Source organism: Oncorhynchus clarkii, chromosome 16 (genome assembly GCF_045791955.1).
Source record: "Oncorhynchus clarkii lewisi isolate Uvic-CL-2024 chromosome 16, UVic_Ocla_1.0, whole genome shotgun sequence".
In the NCBI taxonomy this organism is placed as follows: Eukaryota; Metazoa; Chordata; class Actinopteri; order Salmoniformes; family Salmonidae; genus Oncorhynchus; species Oncorhynchus clarkii.
This window is the reverse complement of record NC_092162.1, coordinates 13,871,395-13,891,706: the sequence shown is the minus strand read 5'-3', so window position 1 is coordinate 13,891,706 and position 20,312 is coordinate 13,871,395. Positions and strand designations below refer to the sequence as shown.

General features: G+C 42.5%; 1 protein-coding gene across 1 annotated transcript in view; it reads left to right on the top strand.

The window, feature by feature from the left end:
• Window positions 1-20,312, top strand: part of LOC139367462 (glutamate receptor, ionotropic, delta 1b) — a 382,576-nt gene that overhangs the window by 161,790 nt on the left and 200,474 nt on the right. Inside the window, exon 3 of the mRNA XM_071105674.1 lies at window positions 19,223-19,507. Within this exon, the coding sequence (XP_070961775.1) occupies window positions 19,223-19,507 (285 nt within the window). The remainder of the gene's footprint in view (window positions 1-19,222; window positions 19,508-20,312) is intronic.

Here is a 20,312-nt window from a genome sequence, read left to right as displayed (position 1 = left end):
CTGTTGTATTCCGGGCATGTCACAAATACAATTTGATTTGATTTGATTTGAAAGGTTTCAAGCTATAATGCACATTTTGGAATCTTTTTCATGTTAGGCAACTGATGAAAATCATGTATTCCAAACATTGGAAAAGGAAAATCGGCCCGGGATGAAACCAGTTTGATCATGATTAATTATTGTCAAAATGCAGTTATTTAGTATTTGAATAAACACTGTGAGATCGCATCCGATGAGGGCTATAGCACAGACGATAGGAAGATGCATCTGTTTCATCTTTATCTTTCTTCAATCTTATGGAGATATTGGTTGAATGTAAAGACTCTGAGAGTCTGAAAGTTGCAATAGAATGTTTAAACATCCTCAACATACGGGGAGTAACCATTTCTGAATGTGCTTTGTGAAAGTCTGTACCAAAGCAGTCAGGGCCAGCCGCTTTCCGGTTAGGGAAGGAGCATACTACAGAGGCAACTTCTTCTAAAGCATTTCATTCCTTTTGAGCGGACTGATCGTTTAGGTAGGGAAAGAGGATGAAGGAAATCAGAAATTTGTTCAGCAGCTACAGTGGTCCTTGGTGTGTTAACGTCTTCTTGATAAAACTTTGTGAACATTCATTAATTTTGTTTGGGTCCGTAGTAACAGTTCCTGTGCTAGATTTAATGTTATGAATCGCTCCATTGGCCTGTATCTCTCTAACACCAACACACACAACAATCTCTCAGCTGGCGCTCCAGTAGTTTATCCGGCTTGTCACCAAACTCAAAATGTTTTTGTTTAATATGTAATAGCATTGTGTTTACATCGTTATAAAGAATATTATTGTATTCATACTTGAGTTTCATTGTCATTCAACTTGGAAGATAAAGAATCCTCCATATAATCTCTCTTATGCACCCGGGAGCTGTGCCTCGATATCTAATGATCTTCTCTGCCTAAGTTTTTTCATGGTAGGCCCATATGATATTATTCCCACGCATAACACACAGCCTTAAAGGCCTCCCACAAAGTGGATTCGGATGCATCAGCGGTATCATTCTGGGACATATAGTCCGTAATTAAATTGCCTGTTTGTTGGCGAAATTGTTCATCATTGACTAATGTTGGATTAAATCGCCAGTTGAATTGAGGCTTTGATTTAGCAAAGTCAATTCTTTCGTAATTTTTTAAGCACGTGAGAATAAAAAGTCATCCTTATCCGTTAAATTGTGCATTATCCAAATATCAACAAATTAATGTATCTACTTTAATTGTTCAATGGAGTTCATTGGAGTGGAAAGCCTATCCATACAAGGATCCAATACGCAGTTAAAATCAACACCTAGAATTAAATGTGTGGTCGATGAGTCTGGTAAGAGATTGAAAACATTCATCTAAACTCGGTGCACAAAGATTATAAACGTTACGTGTGATGATATAATATGGCCTATGACATAGCTGCCATTAGGGTCGCATAGAGTTTAAATTCACTACATGACCAAGAGTATGTGGACACCTGCTCGTCAAACATCTCATTCCAAAATCAAGGGCATTAATATGGAGTTGGTCCCCCTTTGCTACTGTAACAGCCTCCACACTTCTCGGAAGGCTTACCACTAGATTTTGGAACATTTCTGCGTGGACTTCCTTCCTTTCAGCCACTAAACCATTAGTGAGGTCGGGCACGGATGTTCGGCATTCCAATTCATCCCAGAGGTGTTGAAAAAATTCTCAGCAATCGACACACAATACCGTAAATGACAAAGCACAAACAGTTTTTTATACATTTTTGCAAATCTATTAAAAATAAACTTGGTTGAAGGACCTTTGGCAGCAAGTCTTCTTGGGTATGACGCTACAAGCTTTGTACACCTGTTTTTTGGGGAGTTTCTCCCATTCTTTGCAGATCCTCTCTAGCTCTGTTGGGTTGGATGGGGAGCGTCACTGCACAGCTATTTTCAGGTCTCTCTAGAGATGTTCGATTGGGCTCAAGTCCGGGCTCTGGCTGGGCCACTCAAGGACATTCAGAGACTTGTCCCGAAGCCACTCCTGCATTGTTTTGGCTGTGTGCTTAGGGTCATTGCACCAGTCTGAGGCCCTGAGTGCTCTAAAAAAGGTTTTCATCAAGGATCTCTCTGTACTTTGCTCCGTTTATCTTTCCCTCGATTTTGACTAGTCTCTTAGTCCCTGCCGCTGAATAACATCCCAACATTACGATTCTGCCACCACACTGCTTCACCGTGGGGAGGTTGCCAGGTTTCCTCCAAACGTGACATTCAATCTTGGTTTCATCAGACCAGAGAATCTTGTTTCTCATGGTCTGAGAGTCCTTTAGATGCCTTTTGGCAATCTCCAAGTGGGCTGTCATGTGTCTTTTACTGAGGAGTGGCTTCCATCTGACCACTCTACCATAAAGGCCTGACTGGTGGAGTGCTGCAGAGATGGTTGTCCTTCTGGAAGGAGAAGAAGAACTCTTCTCCCCCGATTGCTCAGTTTGGCTGGGCGGCCAGCTCTAGGAAGGGTCTTGGTGGTTCCAAACTCCTTCCATTTAAGATTGATGGAGGCCACTGTGTTCTTGGGGACATTCAATGCTGCCAAAATGTTTTGGTACCCTTCCCCAGATCTTTTCCTCTACATAATCTTGTCTCGAAGCTCTATGGATAATTCCTTATACCTCATGGCTTGGTTTTTGCTCTGATATGCACTGTCAACTTCGGGACCTTATATAGACATGTGTGTGCTTTTCCAAATCATGTCCAATCAATTGAATTTACCACAGGTGGACTCCAATCAAGTTGTGGAAACATCTCAAGTATGATAAATGGAAAGAAGATGTTCCTGAGCTCAATTTCAAGTCTCATAGCAAATGGTCTGAATACTTATGTAAATAAGGTATTTGATTATATATTTATTTATTATAAATTTGCAAAGATTTTCTGAAGATGCACTGTATACACGTCAGCAACGGCTGTGGCTGAAATAGCCGAATCCACTAATGTGAAGGGGTCCACATACTTGTATATATAGTGTATGTTTGAATGGGACAGTTTTTCTAAATATTAAGTCTACACCTCTATCCTTGAATGAAAAAGTTGCTTGATAATCCTGTGATAGCCAACTACAAATGAATAAGAGATAAGAGTTCAAATGGGAAAAAATCTTGCCTCTTTTCAAATTTGTTCTCAAACCTTGTACGTTCCAAGAGAAAAGAGTAATGTTGCCACCCGGCGGTGAAGTGATGGAGTTACCAGTAGCTATGATACACAATGATTTTCCCTTCGGATACAGTGACATAATATCAGCAGCGCTGGTGCAATATGAAAAGAGCGAAGAACAAATGAAAAACACATTCACCCCCCCTTCCCCCATCCACTTTACCAAATTAAGTACAATACAAATCCCCCCATAAACACTGTGGAACTGCTGGAATCTACAAGGAGATGTAGCCTAACTAACCAATTTGTAATTTAAAAAATATTAGCGTACCTTCAGGTGGCCCGACTAGATCCACCCTCGTTTCCATAACGAATGCTCTTAATCAATAGGTTAATATCAAAACAGGGAAACTGTCCAGGCGCAGTCCTATGAGTTGGTGTGTGGGACTATGACAGCAATGTCAAATCCAAAAACGGCGGGGTAATCAGGAATATCTCTGCCGAAGTACAACAGCTACTCAGGGCAGTATTATGGTCCTATGAATTGGTGTCTGTACCAATAATCCTTTCAATGCAAGCCCTGGCATCCTGTGGATTCTCAAACATCTTCTCTACCCGTAACATGGGTAAAACTCAGCCTTGTTGGGAAAAGGAGTCTGACTACCGTGTCTTTCAGTTTCTTCCTTGCTCCATCGAAGCTCTGGCGTTACTTTGTTACCTCGACAGTGTAGTCTGGGTAAATCTGAGCCCAGTTGAAGGACAGGGGGAATTACTGGCGGGATTGCTGGCAGGACAGGCACAGAATATTTTAGTTTACAGGGTCCTGGACGATTTTGGCAATCATGACGCGGAGCAGGTAGTTAAGAGCCTTCCGATGAGGTGCACTCGTTCCACTTTTAGGCATTGGGGGAAATGTTCATTCCCCAACAGTTTTGCTATGAGTTCTGCCACGAACTGTGTCGGTTAGCCTTTCTAAATATTTTCTTCCAAGCCTGTGATTTTAATATTTTAACTCCTTGAGGTCAATTATCTTGAGTTTCATAGCTTTGTTTACTGTTAGTAGCTCTTCAAGGGTGGTGAGGTATGTGGCAGGGTCTACAGTCAATCACGGACTACAAAAAGAAAACCAGCCCAATCGCGGACCACGATGTCTTGCTCCCAGACAAACTGAACAACTTCTTTGCTCGCTTTGAGGACACGGCCCGCTACCAAAACCTGCGGGCTCTCCTGCGGTCTGTGCATATTTGTAAACAACAGCTGGTGCACAAAATCTCAGGAAATCTCTAGATTTTGCTTGCCTGAAGTTGAGTATATTGTGATAAACTGCAGGCCACACTACTTGCCTAGAGAGTTCTCAGCTATACTTTTCGTGGCTGTTTATTTACCACCACAGACAGATGCTGACACTAAGACCGCACTCAGTCAGCTGTAAGGAAATAAGCAAACAGGAAACCACTTACCCAGAGGTGGTACTCCTAGTGGCCGGAGACTTTAATGTAGGGAAACTTAAATCAGTTCTACCAAATATCTATCAACATGTTAAATGTGCAACCAGAGGAAAAACAATTCTAGATCACCTGTACTCCACACACAGAGACGAGTACAAAGCTCTCCCTCGCCCTCCATTTCGTAAATCCGACTACAACTCTATCCTCCTGATTCCTGCTTACAAGCAAAAATTTAAGTAGGAAGCACCAGTGACTCGGTCTATAAAAAATGGTTAGATGAGGCAGATGCTAAACTACAGGACTGCTTTGCTATCACACACTCGAACATGTTCCGGGATTCTTCCGATGACATTGAGGAATACACCACATCAGTCACTGGCTTTATCAATAAGTGCATTGAGGACGTCGTCCCCACAGTGACTGTACGCACATACCCCAACCAGAAGCCATGGATGAAGTAAGCATTTCACTGTAAAGTTTACACCTGTTGTATTTGGCGCAACGTGACAAATAAACTTTGATTTGATTTGATTAGACCCACTCCAATTTGCTTACCGCCCCAATAGGTCCGCAGATGAGGCAATCGCAATCACACTGCACACTGCACACTGCCCTAACCAATCTGGACACGAGGAATACCTATGTAAAAATGCTGTTCATCGACTACAGCTCAGCATTTAACACCATAGTACCCTCCAAACTCGTCATTAAACTCGAGACCCTGGGTCTCGACCCCGCCCAGTGCAACTGGGTCCTGGCCTTCCTGATGGGCCGCCCCCAGGTGGTGAAGGTAGGAAACAACTTATCCACCCCGCTGATCCTCAACACTGGGGCCCCACAAGGGTGCTATCTCAGCCCTCTCCTGTACTCCCTGTTCACCCATGACTGCGTGACCATGCACGCCTCCAACTCAATCATCAAGTTTGCAAACAACACTACAGTGGTAGGCTTGATTACCAACAACGACGAGACGGCATACAGGGAGGAGGTGAGAGCCCTCGGAGTGTGGTGTCAGGAAAATAACCCTACACTCAATGTCAACAAAACAAAGGAGATGATCGTGGACTTCAAGAAACAACAGAGGGAGCAGCCCCTATCCATATTGACGGGACAGTAGTGGAGAGGGTAGTACGTTTTAAGTTCCTTGGCGTACACGTCACGGAAAAACTGAAATGGTCCACATAGACAGCGTGGTGAAGAAGGTGCAGCAGTGCCTCTTCAACTTCAGGAGGTCGAATGAATTCAGCTTGTCACCAAAAACACTCACAAACATTTACAGATGCACAATCAATCATCATGGTACGGCAACTGCTCCGCCCACAACCGTAAGACTCTCCAGAGGGTAGTGAGGTCTGCACAATGCATCACCGGGGGCAAACTACCTGCCCTCCAGGACAACTACACCACCCGATGTCACAGGAAGGTCAAAAAGATCATCAAGGACAACAACCACCCGAGCCTCTGCCTGTTCACCCCGCTATCATCCAGAAGGCGAGGTCAGTACAGGTGCATCAAAGCTGTGACCGAGAGACTGAAAAACAGCTTCTATGCCAAGGCCATCAGACTGTTAAACAGCCATCACAAACATTGAGTTGCTGCTGCCAACATGCTGAGTCAAATCTCTAGCCACTTTAATAATTAATAATTGGATGTAATAAATGTATCACTAGCCACTTTAAACATTGCCACTTTATATAATGTTTACATACCCTACATTACTCATCTCATATGTATATACTGCACTCTATACCATCTACTGCATCTTGCCTATGCCGTTCAGCCATCGCTCCTCCATATATTTTTATGTACATATTCTTATTCATTCCTTTACACTTATGTGTGTATAAGGTAGTTGTTGTGAAAATGTTAGATTACTTGTTAGATATTACTGCATGGTCGGAACTAGAAGCACACGCATTTCGCTACACTCGCATTAACATCTGCTAACCATGTGTATGTGACAAATTAAATTTGATTTGATTTGATGCAGGTCTCATGGTCACCTGCTTCATTCCAGGTCAATAATTCATGTTGTGTGGTCAGCCAGGGAGGTTTGGACTGATTGTACGGATGAGTCCAGATTTTAAAATTGAGTTTTCATATCCTCCACCATTTTCTTGATAGCTGCCGGAATGTCAGCCGGCAGAAGGCTCCGAGTCAGGGTTAGCCATGCTAGCCATTTCAGCTAGGCTAACGTTAGCATTGCCATTGTCATGTTAGCATCGCCATCATTATGTTGTCCTGTGATGAGTTCAGACTCAACAGCAGGGACTTTGTAGTCTTCCTAGCCGGTTTGTTTTGGATTATTTCATATCCCCTTGACCATGTTAATTGGCGAGTTTCTCATTTTTTGCAATTTGGAGGAGCAGCAGTTGAATATAAATCAAATTTAAGCGAGGGTGAGGAGGAGGTAGTCAGACAGGCCTCTACTCCATGCAGTGCACAGTAGCATGCGGTGCTCATCTCTTTGATCTCGATGTGCAGGTGTTACTGTCTCATTAAACTTTTATGTTGTTTGTAAGGCATCGAGGAACATTGGCGATGGGAAATAGCTTTTCTGTGATTATCACACCAAGGCTTCTTGTATTGTGAGTATTCAAATGGCCATTCACTCTCACAACAATCTGCATGCTTTTCTGCCTGGATGGCAAGTGTTCCGTGAAGGAGATGTGAATACAGCAGTCAACAAGTGATGTAATCCGAGCATTGCATTTCACACAAAATGCTGCTCTGACCTTCTAGGTTCTCAGAATCCCAAAAAGGAATTTAAAAAAAGCCTTGCTGTGGTCATGCATGAAAGGGAAAAACAGGGCATTGAATTGACACATACAGCTGAGAAGGGGTCAGCCATCAGCTTTGTTTTGCTCAATGGGATATTGATTTTCCTGACCTACAGTATATGTAATGAAGTATTGTCTTGTTTTGAGAAATAATCTGTTTTTTCTTTATTCTTATTAACCCTCATCTAAGAAGACTGATAGTGACATTGGGGTGATGCAGCAACGACCACGATTTAAACTTCAAATCATATAGATCAAACAATGTCTTGATCATATGGTAATTGATGGTCCTTTGTCAATACATTGTTGTGAGATTCCTCCCCTTCCTACCTATAACAATGAAATATAGTCTCTTTGACCCTTTCTGGGCAGTTCTATTACTTTGGTTAGGTGGGAGGTTCTGAGGCAGGGCCATCACCAGAGTTTCATAACAGTCCTGAAGACCATGGGCTGAAGGGTTTGTCGGTCCAAGGAAAAATGTAATTTTCTAAAATTTCTTTATACCACACAAATGATAAAAATGACAAGCTACTCGTTTACTCGGCAAGCTCGACGTTTACATACTGAGATCAATAAAACAAACATCCCATGTCTTAAATGCAACCATTAGCATAGGCCAATGAAAAGAGTGGATACATAGATTTTAGGCCTACAGCACGAGTAGGAAATTATAGTCCACCAACTTTCCAGTAGTACTCACCTATTCAAACAGATTTTTCCCACAATTGTATTGCAAAATATACATTGCAAAATACCTTCTAGCTGCTGCCTGCTGTTCATTGACAGCCACAACTCAACAATCAGCTGTTTTATATTTGCTGCACTGGCTGCCTAATTGCGGGATTCCCGACTGTAAACGAACTAGGCCTATGCGCTCAGGATGTGACAAAACACAATCTACAGCAATGCTTTTTAAAGCTATTGATCCTCTGTGGCTAAATTATGCTGGTGTAGTATTTTCAATGATTTCATTTATTTATGGAAACAGGAGTAATTATAAAAGTTGGCTCATTTATTTCAATTTATCTGCAGCACTTCCAGCACCGCATGTTTTCTTCGATTCCGCTCTCCTGCTCTCCCGAAGGCCAAATAAATTAATCAATACTTCTTATTATTAATTCAATTGATTTCGGTCAATAACTGCATATGAGGTTATTGTGTAGCTAGGCCTACTTTTACAATAATATTTAAAATAGTCTATCTATCAGGAATCAAGTTAAGACCCAGATGAAGACACGTCGAATTGACAATGGTTTAACATTCCAACAGGGACAGGCAATGGACAGGTCAAGGCAGGTAGGGGTCAGTAAACCAGAGGTGGGCAACAGTACCGGACGGCAGGTAGGCAGAGGTCAAACAATGCAGAGGTGGGAAAAGGTACAGGTCGGCAGGCAGGCTCAGGGTCAGGGGCAGGCAGAGTGGTCAGGAAGGCGAAAAAAAGAGTGACTGGGAAAAACAGGAGCTGAGAACAAAAATGCTGGTTGGCAAGACAAAACAAGACAAACCGACAACAGACAAACAGAGATTATGGGAAAAATACACAGGTGATAATGGGGAAGAGTGGGGTGGAGACAATCACAAAGACAGGTGAAACAGATGAGGGTGTGACACATCAGCAAGTAGCCTAGCCTACAATTACAATAATAAATTCAGTAAATCAATGAAGCCAATAGTGGGTTCAGCTACAGTACATTGTTATTGAAACGATGTAGGCGTTATGAAATTTTGAAACAATAAAAACTAATGTCAAATTACTCTGAAAAAAGTGGGTTTTCAAAGTAGCAAAAAAAAATAAAACAGCAATTACAATTCCCTAAAAGGCTTTTTTATGTTCATTGAACTGTCACCTTTGCCCTTATATTAGTCAAGAATAAAGACAATAATGAATGTTTTATTGTGATTCATATGAATATACCCTAGTAAAATCGGACATTGATTGATTTATCAAGATTAGTTCCCATTCTTGACTCAAAGCAGCGCAATGACGCTGTCCCAATCAAAGCCGTGCTGGAAGTATCAGTTGCCCACACATGGTAATTGCTTTTAAAAAAAATGTGGGTAGCCTATCAGAACATCATTTAAAAAAAGTATTATTAAGCCATCATTTCTGAATGAATGTTGGTACCGACATGAAGCCTATTGTATAACATGATTTTAGAATAGACACCGGTGCTGTACTGCACAGATGTAGCTCTGCGTTGTGTGTGATTGATTGAGACTATAGACGTGGACTTCGGAGATCAGTTTGTAATGAATCAGAGTTCAGAGAAAAGACAAAACATTTGTACAGAACAAGTATGTTCTGCCAATAGTCCCCTCTTTCAACAACATAGATGCAGAATGCAAAGGACTGGGATCAGTCGAGGAGATAGCCATCGTTCGCAAATGCAATACCTTAGCTGGCTAGTAACCACATGTTGAATTCAGAATGGTTATATCATCCTAAAATGTACAATTACAATTGCATATTGACATTACCAATTACGGGATCCCCCCCCCCCCCCCCCCCCCAGCTAACATAGACTACTGTGATTAGCATGAAGTTGTAAGTAACAAAAAAAAAAAAAAATCCAGGACATTAAAATATCTGATATGGCCAGAAAGCTTAAATTCTTGTTAATCTAACTGCACTGTCCAATTTACAGTAGCTATTACAGTGAAAGAATACCATGCTATTGTTTGAGGAGAGTGCACAATTATGAACTTTAAAATGTATTAATAAACCAATTAGGCACATTTGGGCAGTCTTGATACAACACTTTGAACAGATATACAATGGTTCATTGGATCAGTCTAAAACGTTGCACATACACGGCCATCTAGTGGCCAAAATCTAAATTGCGCCTCGGCTGGAATAATACAATATGCCATTTCTCTTGAATTTAAAAGATGGTACAAAAAAAACGGAATGTTTTTTCTTTTGTATTATCTTTTACCTGATCTAATGTGTTATATTCTCCTACATTTATTTCACATTTCCACAAACTTCAAAGTGTGTTCTTTCAAATGGTATCAAGAATATGCATATCCTTACTTCAGGTCCTGAGCTACAGGCAGTTAAATATGGGTATGTTATTTTAGGCGAAAATTGAAAAAAAGGGTCAGATCCTTAAGACAGAAAGTTTGTCTACCTCATAGTGCATCAGAATTATTTGAGCAGGAGCACACAGGGCAAAACGCAAGTACAAGCTCCCCTATCCCTAGGATGCATAATATATGAACCTGGTGAAATTCATGACATATTTTAACAACTGTTACATCAACAGTACATCATCCAAATTTCATGATTGCCTACACATACTGTACTGTAAGTGGCCAAAGGAAAACATTATATTTCTAAAATCCTAAAACACCAAATTAGGCCAACCTTATTATAAATTAGGCCATCATCACTGTCAATCGTGAATTCTTCACGTTTTACCGGTGAAACGTCCATGCTGCATGCATGCAAACCATTTGATCTCAATCAGTATTTAGACCTTATTGAACGATGTCAGAGTGGCTAAACGGCCAAACTAATCACATTTCAGAGCAGATGGAGTTAAACACTTCAGCACAATCGTCGTAAGAAATGACCTGGTGTTTTTGGTATAACAGTAGCCTGACATTATCATGCTATTATATTGGGTTTGTTGTGTACAATACTAATGAATCATTAAGTGATCTTGCAAGACATGGCACCATTCTGAGAAGTGGCAGACCACGCTCAGCACTACACACCTGATTATAACGTTTGGATAACTTCGGGAGTTTCATGTAGCCACAGCTCTATGAACTAAGTGCCGCATTTAGTTGACAGTTGACTACAAGCGCAAACGATTCGGGGCTGACCCAAAATCATTCGGGGAGAAAGCTCCGAAAGCCAGTTCCTGGTGAAGTCCATGTCTGAGGTACTGTGAAGTCAATAAGCGTCTCCATCCTTCCGCTGTTGGAGTTTCTGGAAGAAAAAGAGGACAGAGAGGAGAAATGAATGTGCCCTTGATGTGAGGCCTCCATGCAAGTCTTCTTATTCCCCCGACAGCCCTCTTCTGCCGGGGCCTGAAGTTCACCTCCACCCTCTCTCTGCTCTGAGAGACACACTGTTGCCCTTGGAGAGACTGGCTCTGTCTGTGTGTTCTCAAAGACACTTGACAGGTCTGAGAATTTTTAACTCTAGCCTGGTCCTGTTCTGTATGTGCTGTAGCCAACCATCACTAAGGATTCTAACCTGGTTGTATTCTGTATGTGTCGTAGCCAACTATCATTGAGGATTCTAACCTGGTTGTATTCTGTATGTGCTGTAGCCAATTATCATTGTTATCCATTACATATTTGTTTGGCATGTCAATGAACGAATGCAAAGAGACACAAATAGACTGGACCACCAGGCTAGGAGAATTCAGATTGTTCCATGAGGCATCCAAAAGCCATCTAGCATAGGAATACTTTATGTTTGTTTCATGGTTATATCATTGAACTAAAACCAGACGTTTACAATGAATGAAGCGTCTGCTTTGAACCTCATTTGTGTTCTTCTTGAATGTATTAATGTGGTTCAAGTGAGTGGGATTAATAGTGAGAGACAATGCTGTTGATGTTAAATGACCCAAATCCACTCAACAGATGGTTCCAGAGACTCAGACGGTGGGCTTAGAGACCAACCAGATTCAAATTATTACTGCATCATTTCAATTAGAGAACACAGTAAACAACAGGATGCTACTTTACATGGTGCACTACATTTAGGCAGAGCCAGTGGTCTTTGGGCAAAAGCAGTGCGCTACGTAGGAACACGCGTCATCAGTCTGAATTTCCCTCAAACCAACCTCCTGTTTTACTGGTGAGAAATGGCAGTGTCCCTGAGATGTCTATGGGTGATGGATGGGGGCCTCTGGCATGTCTTAATGTCTCCTCCAACCGTTAATAGATTGTTACTTCTTACCAATGACGCTCCCATCCACCGGTGGCTGTCCCAGCACAGTGTTGCAGCTTGTGTCATCTGTAAAATACTCATCAAAGCTGAGGCTTAATGCCACACACAATCCGCCTGTAACATTTCGCTAATGAACCAAAGAAAGATTGGCGAATTGATGGGAGACGCACAGAGGTGCAAAAATGAACACACACACACACACACACACACACACACACACACACACACACACACATTTGAGCTGTTGATTAGAATTCCAACCCATTGGTGCCCCTTCTTAAGTGAACTGGCACTAAAATGAGATGAAGCTGATCGTCTACATACAGTGAAGGCCCAAGGGCCCACTGAAGTCGGAGTAGGGCATTGAATGATTGAATATAGAACAGTATGCAAACTTTAGATTGGTGGGATACAGGGTCATCTTATTTCTTGAATAAGCAATATGGGAGATTGCAGACACCTGAGATTTCAGGTTGCGTTTCCTTAGGGATGTCGTTTCACTCTCTGCTCTGTTCTGGGACCCAATTGATGTAGAGCAGATGAAAACCACTCACCATAATCCGGTGAAGCATGTGTTCAATTTACAGCAGTCTGGTGTAGCCCTCTTCTGTGACTCCGGTGATATCTTCCTGGATGTCACATTAACTAGTCTATTGAATCATGTTCATTTCCTGGCCTGATTTATTGTCCCTGAGCACGGAGGACGAAAATGGAAAATGACATTTGGATATATGCCCTTAGCCCTCAAGACGATTCTCTTTCCTGTGCGTTACCGTTCTCCCCGTTCTCCATAGCATTTCTTTTGGTCTACTATTTTGTGCATCTACCATCCAGTTGCATTCATATCAATAATATTGAATTTGAATGACAGCAAATCAATGCTCAGAAACAGCTTTGCTGTAGTTCAATTTGTTTTGAGGAAGGACATAACCCGCACACAGACTGGTGGTGGTGTGAAAGACGGTTACTTTATAAATACAACTTGTTTTGTCGCGCACTTCAGCGATTTTCCGGGGAAAACTCATGAGCAATTAGAACTCCTCCAAAAGGACATTAGTGGTTTGTCTGGAGTCTGGACAATTGATTCCACACTAATAATACACTAATAATAGGTGTCTATTGAACTATTTAGGGGCCAGATCCTGAAGCTACGATATTGACCAGTGTGTGTGTGTGTGTGTGTGTGTGTGTGTGTGTGTGTGTGTGTGTGTGTGTGTGTGTGTGTGTGTGTGTGTGTGTGTGTGTGTGTGTGTGTGTGTGTGTGTGTGTGAAAGCCTGTCTATAGGAGGATCAGAGGGCACATAGACAGTGAGCAGAGGTGCTATTGATGAAGACCTACCACCAATGCAGAGCTTTTAATTCAGTGTAACAGGAATTAAAACTCAATTGACCTTGAGTAATAGCCAGCCACACAATGAGCCGTCCCTTTGTCTTGTGTCAGCGATTCATTCGATGAATCCTCCTCCTCTCCCCACCCTGTTCCCACTCACACCTTTTATTTTGCTTTCTTTCGCTCGCTATTTTGCCCCAACCATGTATCGATCCCAGCAGATTTTTACAGAGGCACTTTTAATTTCATTTTCATTTGACTCCATTTGAGTAGCTTTAAAACAGTGACACTGCCAAGGAAATCCAATTGGCGGATCCATTACGTTGGCTGATGTGGCGGTAAGGGGACTGGGCCGGGGGGTGTTCGTCCTGGGATGTGTCGGTCACCAGGGAAACAAGGGAAAGGAACAGGAGGGATTTTCCCTTAAATATATTATTTTAAAGACATAGGAAGTGAAGCAGATCAATCATGCTTTGGGTCTGTGAAGAGTGCTGTGCTCTAATTACTTCCTCATTAGCAGTATTTGTTGAAAAGCCAAAGCGTTGCTATTATACTCTGTAGATTCACCCAGTCCAAGCCTAGGGTTCGGTCCACAATGGCACCCTATATAGTGCGCTTCTTTTGACCAAGTCCCATAGGGCGCTGGTGAAAAGTAGTGCACTAAAGTATGTAGGGAATAGGGTGCCATTTTAGATGCAGCCCTTGTCTCTGGAGGTCCTACTCAAACTGTGGCGGATAACATAACATAAGCCCTTTGCAGTGGGAGAGTGTTAGTGTGAGAGTGACTTTTCTCCTTTGTCGCGGACTGGCGGTGCAGTGCACGGACGGGCTTGAGATCACTCAAAGGCCTCTGTGCTTCATTTTTTAATGACCTTTAGAGAAACTTTAGAAATCCCTCAACCGGAAATAATTAGCCCCAACTCTGTAGGAAATCTCAGACAAAGAGCAGTCGAGGTTGCCAAGTCTGAGGGAGAGTGTGAGAGCTAAATAATGGAGAAGATTTGGGGAAAGGTCATACTAATCAAGGCGAGAGAGAGTGGAGATTTTACAGGGTATTGGGACTCAGATCCTTGTATAGTTACTGTAATGCAGCGTGTCAGCTGTTGACTGTAGCACTGTCAAAGCCTAGTTTCACTATTACAAGCAGTGGTTGTGTATCAAAAGAGAGGGATTGCACAGAGAAGTCACAAAGCAATGGTCTCGGTCACTATATAATAACTGTAATTTTCCTCTTAATAATGATCTCATGTTGACCAAGGCAATGCATTCAGAGCTGTAAATGTGAGCGTTAGTATTCACTGAAGACTAGAATTGTTTTATTTTTTTTAACTCTGTTTATTAAGTTTTGAACATACACACACACAGACAAGACAAAGCAATATAAATAATATACTCAACTAGAAAAAAAAATACAAATAAAAATACAAATAAAAAAATAGCTTTAAAGATACCATACTTTAGACAAGTTAAACACACCAGGCAGAAGGCTACAGAGGTTAAAGGACAATCTATAGTACAGGGACAGAGCAAACACCTCACCATTGTTCCTGTAAACAGTCAAGGGATAAGGGTGGAGAAATGCAACCACTCACAGAGAGTCATGGCCACAGACCGACCATCCACTGGACAAAAAAAAAAAAGTTTACAATGCTTTAAAATAAAAAAAATAAAATGATTATTCATGTAGGCGTGAACAAAATGTAAAAATAACTGGGAAAAACAAGCTCACACTTCAGTCTCTGCCTGGGCAAGATGAACAAGGCATCTGCGGGCCACTTAAGTCACAGACTTATTTTAGTATTAATTGGAATGCCATCAGAGGATGGACTGCTTAAAGTAAGACCGGAATGGAGCCCAAGCCTCATCAAACAGTTTGGGGTTCCCACGTGAATTTAATTTAATTTTTTCTAGTTTCAGAGAACACAACACATCCCTCACCCAATATTTATAAGATGGGGGAGCTGCCATCTTCCAGTTCTGTAGTATTAGCCGTCTAGCTAAAAGAGTTGTATAAGCAACAGTGTCCGACTGGATTCTTGATAGGGGGGTACCCATGGGCAATACTCCAAAAAGGGCTGTAAGGGGAGACGGATCTATAACAGTGTCATATATATCAGAGAAACATTTAAATATTAATTCCCAGAAACCTGACAGTTTATGACAGCCCCAAAACATATGCAACAGTGTGGCTGGTTCCACCTTACATCTGACACAGGTAGGATCAAAATCAGAGAATATTCTTCCAAGTTTGGCCCCCGACCAGTGGATACGGTGAACCACCTTGAATTGAATGAGGCTGTGTCTAGTGCTAAAAGAGGACGAGTGCACCCTGTGCAGCACAGATTCCCAGGCGTCTTCCCCAAGTTCCTCCCCCAAATCCTTTTCCCATCGAGTCTTTAAAGGCACCAAAGAAGGGTTCTGTAAGTCATGAATGATTGCATATACATCTGAAATTGCGCCCCTAGGAAGCTTGTTCAGCTCCAAGATGCTCTCTATAGCTGTATTCGCAGGCCTATTGGGAAATCCAGGTGTGTTAGCCCTGACAAAGTTTATAGTCGTGAGATAGCGGAAAAAGTGGGATTGGGGGAGATTGAACTTTTCCTGCAGCTGAGAAAAAGAGGCAAATGTACCATCAAATAATAATTGGGCTAGCGAGGAAAGGCCTAGTGAGTGCCAAATGCCAAAAGCCCCATCATTCAAAGATGAGGAGGAAATAAAATGTTCTGATTGATTGGGCCTGATAGAGAAAAGCCTCGGAGGCTAAAGGCTAAACGGAACTGATTCCAAATTTTAAGAGACTGCTTTACAATTGGGTTGGCACACCTTTTGCCTAGGGACACTGGGAGAGACGAGCACAGCACAGAGGAAAGTGCTGCAGGTTTACACGATTCAGACTCCATCTGGACCCAGAGTGGTCTAGGGCCAGTATAATCAGTCTGCACAGAACGGCTCTAAAATTTGCAGCCCAGTAGTATGTCTGAAAATTTGGTAGAGCTAAACCCCCCAATGACCTAGGCTTCTGTAAATGTTTTCTACCAATCCGTGGTACCTTGCCATCCCAAATAAAATGCATGAATGTTTGATCCAGTGAAATAAAAAAAGATTTTGGAATAAAAATGGGTAAACATTGAAATAAATATAGAAATTTGGGCAACACATTCATTTTAATGACATTAATCCTTCCGATAAGAGAAAGGGGTAGCGAATTCCAAAAAGTAAAAGATTGTTTCAATCTGTCTGCTAGAGCAACAAAGTTTTCCTGAAACAAATTTGAATATTTCCTTGTCACTTTTACTCCCTTGTAAGTGAATTGATCCCGGACAATCCTAAACTGAGAACTTGTGAAAGAGCACTTTAAAGCAGCCTTATTTACAGGAAAAAGCTCACTCTTGCCTAGATTCAGCTTGTACCCTGAGATTGATCCAAACTTTTTAAGAACAGATAGGGCACGTGGCAATGAGGTATCGGGATTGGAGATAAACAAAAGGAGGTCGTCAGCATATAGCGAGACTTTCTGCTCCCAGCCCGCCCTGATTATGCCTTGAATGGCATCATTAGAGCGTAGTGCAATGACGAGAGGCTCGATTGCCAAAGCAAACAACAAGGGGGAGAGTGGGCAACCCTGTCTGGATCCGCGGTGCAAGGGAAAATAGTCAGAGGACAAGTTATTAGTCCGTACCGAAGCCATGGGGGAAAAATAAAGAATCTTTATCCACGCAATGAATTTGGGGCCAAAGCCAAATCTATAAAGGGCAGCTGTTAGGTAGTCCCACTCAACGCGGTCAAACGCTTTTTCGGCATCAAGTGAGACCACCACCTCCGGGTCCCCCGACGCTGGGGAGTACAGTATATTCATAAGGCGCCTAATATTGAAAAATAAATGCCTATTTCTCACAAAGCCAGTCTGGTCAGAGTGTATTACTTGGTGCAGCAAGCCTTCCATACGGATGGCTAAAAGCTTAGCTAGGATTTTGTAATCACAGTTTAAAAGCGAGATTGGGCGATAGGATCCACATTCCAGGGGGTCTTTGTTTTTCTTTAGTAGTAATGAAATTGAAGCCTGATAAAGACTAGGCGGCAGCTTTGAAGTATTGAGGCACTCTGCAAATAGTCGGGACAAGAATGGGCAAAGCAGACCAGAAAACGTCCTGTAAAATTCGGTTGGAAAACCGTCTGGACCCGGTGATTTACCACTTTTCATTGCGGACACTGCTGTTGCAATCTCCTCAAGCGTAAATTCTTCTTCTAGACAGTCATGGGAGTCTGTATCAATTGAAGGCATATTCAAGCCATTAAAGAAGGAGTCAATCAGCAAAGGGTCTTGAGGGGATTCAGAGGTGTATAGCGCAGAGTAAAATTGTTTAAATTGATCATTGATCTCTTTATGTATAACTGTGGTGGCACCAGACGGGGCTTATTTTGTGGGATTAGCCGTGAGGCCTCAGATTTACGGATCTGATGTGCAAGGAGTTTACTGGCCTTGTCGCCTTGTTCATAGACTTTGTATCGAGCTCGCAAGAGTAACTGTTCAGCTTGCCTGGTAGAAAGCTCATCAAATTCAGATTGGAGTAGTTGGCGCTCTTTATGCAGATCAGAGGAAGGATCCGTAGCATACTTCTCATCCAATGTGGCTATGGACTCGCTCAGGTCCCGAAGTCGCTGGGAGCGAACTCTGTTTTGGTTGGCTGTATAAGAAATAATTTGGCCACGTAGGTATGCTTTGAGAGACTCCCATATGGTAGAGCAGGACATACCTGGTGTTGAATTCGTTTCTAGGAATAAGGTAATTTCAGAAGAAATGAAATTGACAAACTCCTTATCTGAGAGTAAAATGGGGTTGAGACGCCATTGATAAAACCTAGGAGGTCGCTGGGGAAACTCTAGTTCAAGCACTAATGGTGAATGGTCAGAGATAACAATACTCTCGTAAGTACACTGCCGAAGGTTAGGCAGAAGTTTTTTGTCCAAAAAGAAGTAATCAATCCGGGAGTATGTTTGATGAACATGAGAATAAAAGGAATACTGTCTATCTGTAGGATGTAGGAAACGCCAGGCCTCAAACATAGCATATTTCTGAAGAAAGGATTGAATAAGTAGGGCACATTTAGATGGGCCTGTATTTGTTTGTGAGGACTTGTCCAGAACTGGGGACATTTTACAGTTGAAATCCCCCCCTAAAATCAACAAATGAGAATCTAAATTGGGAATAGCAGACAGAAAGGAAGAAATGAAACTTGTGTCATCCCAATTGGGAGCATAAACACTAGCCAAAACAAGAGGGGTAGAAAACAGTTCACCAGTTACTATGACGTATCGTCCCTTAGGATCAGCAATAACCTCAGAAGCTACAAAGGGAGTAGCTTTATCAACCAGAATAGCAGCACCTCTTGATTTACTATGAAAGTTTGAGTGGAACACTTGACCAACCCAGTCCTTATGAAGACTAGAATTTGATTTCATATTTTACGTTTCAAACTCCTTGTCTTCTTATGGCAATGTGTTTTATAGTTAGATGAGTGTGCTGCTGACTTCACTGTGCTAATCTGCTCTCTCTCTCTCTCTCTCTCTCTCTCTCTCTCTCTCTCTCTCTCTCCTCTTTCTCCTCTTTCTTCTCTTTCTAGCCTGCGAGTTGATGACCCAGGGCATCCTGGCTCTGGTCACCTCTACCGGCTGTGCCTCGGCCAGCGCCCTCCAATCCCTGACTGACGCAATGCACATCCCACACGTGTATGTCCAGCGCAGTGGCGAGGGCTCGCCACGCACCACCTGCCAGCTCAACCCCAGCCCCGACGGCCAACGCTACACCCTGGCGGCGCGCCCGCCCGTCCGTCTCAACGACGTCATGCTCACCCTGGTCGGCGAGCTGCGCTGGCAGAAGTTCATCGTCTTCTATGACAACGAGTATGGTAAGTGTGGAGTGTGGAGTGGCTGGCTAGTGAACATGCTTCAAGGCTGGCACTAAAAAGATTCTAGAGTATTGTGGAAGGAGGTTGATGACGAGAGGTGAGGGGGTGAGGTGGCGAGGGCTGCAGGATGGTCTGTCTCCGACGACAAAAGTGCTCCAATCAATGAAGCCTCTCAGAGTTGAGTGATCGGATGGAGGAAATAGAGCTTACTCACCGTCACATGGGAGGCTCTCGCTGTGAGAAGTGGGAGAGAGGGAGAGAGGCTGTCTTACTCATCAACGAACCACCTGTTCCTGATACTTAACAAATCATGTTAATCAGGATCAAATTAGTCTGATTTTAGTATGATGAAATGTACTGTACAGCAGCTTCATGGTAGGATCCAAGATTTCACAGCATGTTCCTTTCAGCTCAATGCTTTTCTATATTTTTTATTGTTCCACTATATGAGTCTATATTTGTGAAGGTGTAGAGCGGTATCAGGAAAGGTCAGAAGTTCAACCTGTCTATGTGTGGTTTGCTTCAGTGATGCCCTTGAACCAGGGTCTTTATCAGCATAACCCAGTTGTTTCAATATTGTCGGATGACTGCATACCGCCATGTTCGACTGCTTTTCTATAGCTGATGAAACTTGAGGATGTTTTTCACTAGAAACTGGGGCATGTGGATTCTCGGAACAGTATAGCAGATTGCAGTGCATGTGTTTGTGGCAAAGGTTACGGTAAGGGTAAGATATTAACGTTTCTGGCTGTTATTCCGTTATTTATCATGAATTTACTGACGTTGCACTCTGTCTATTTGAAGA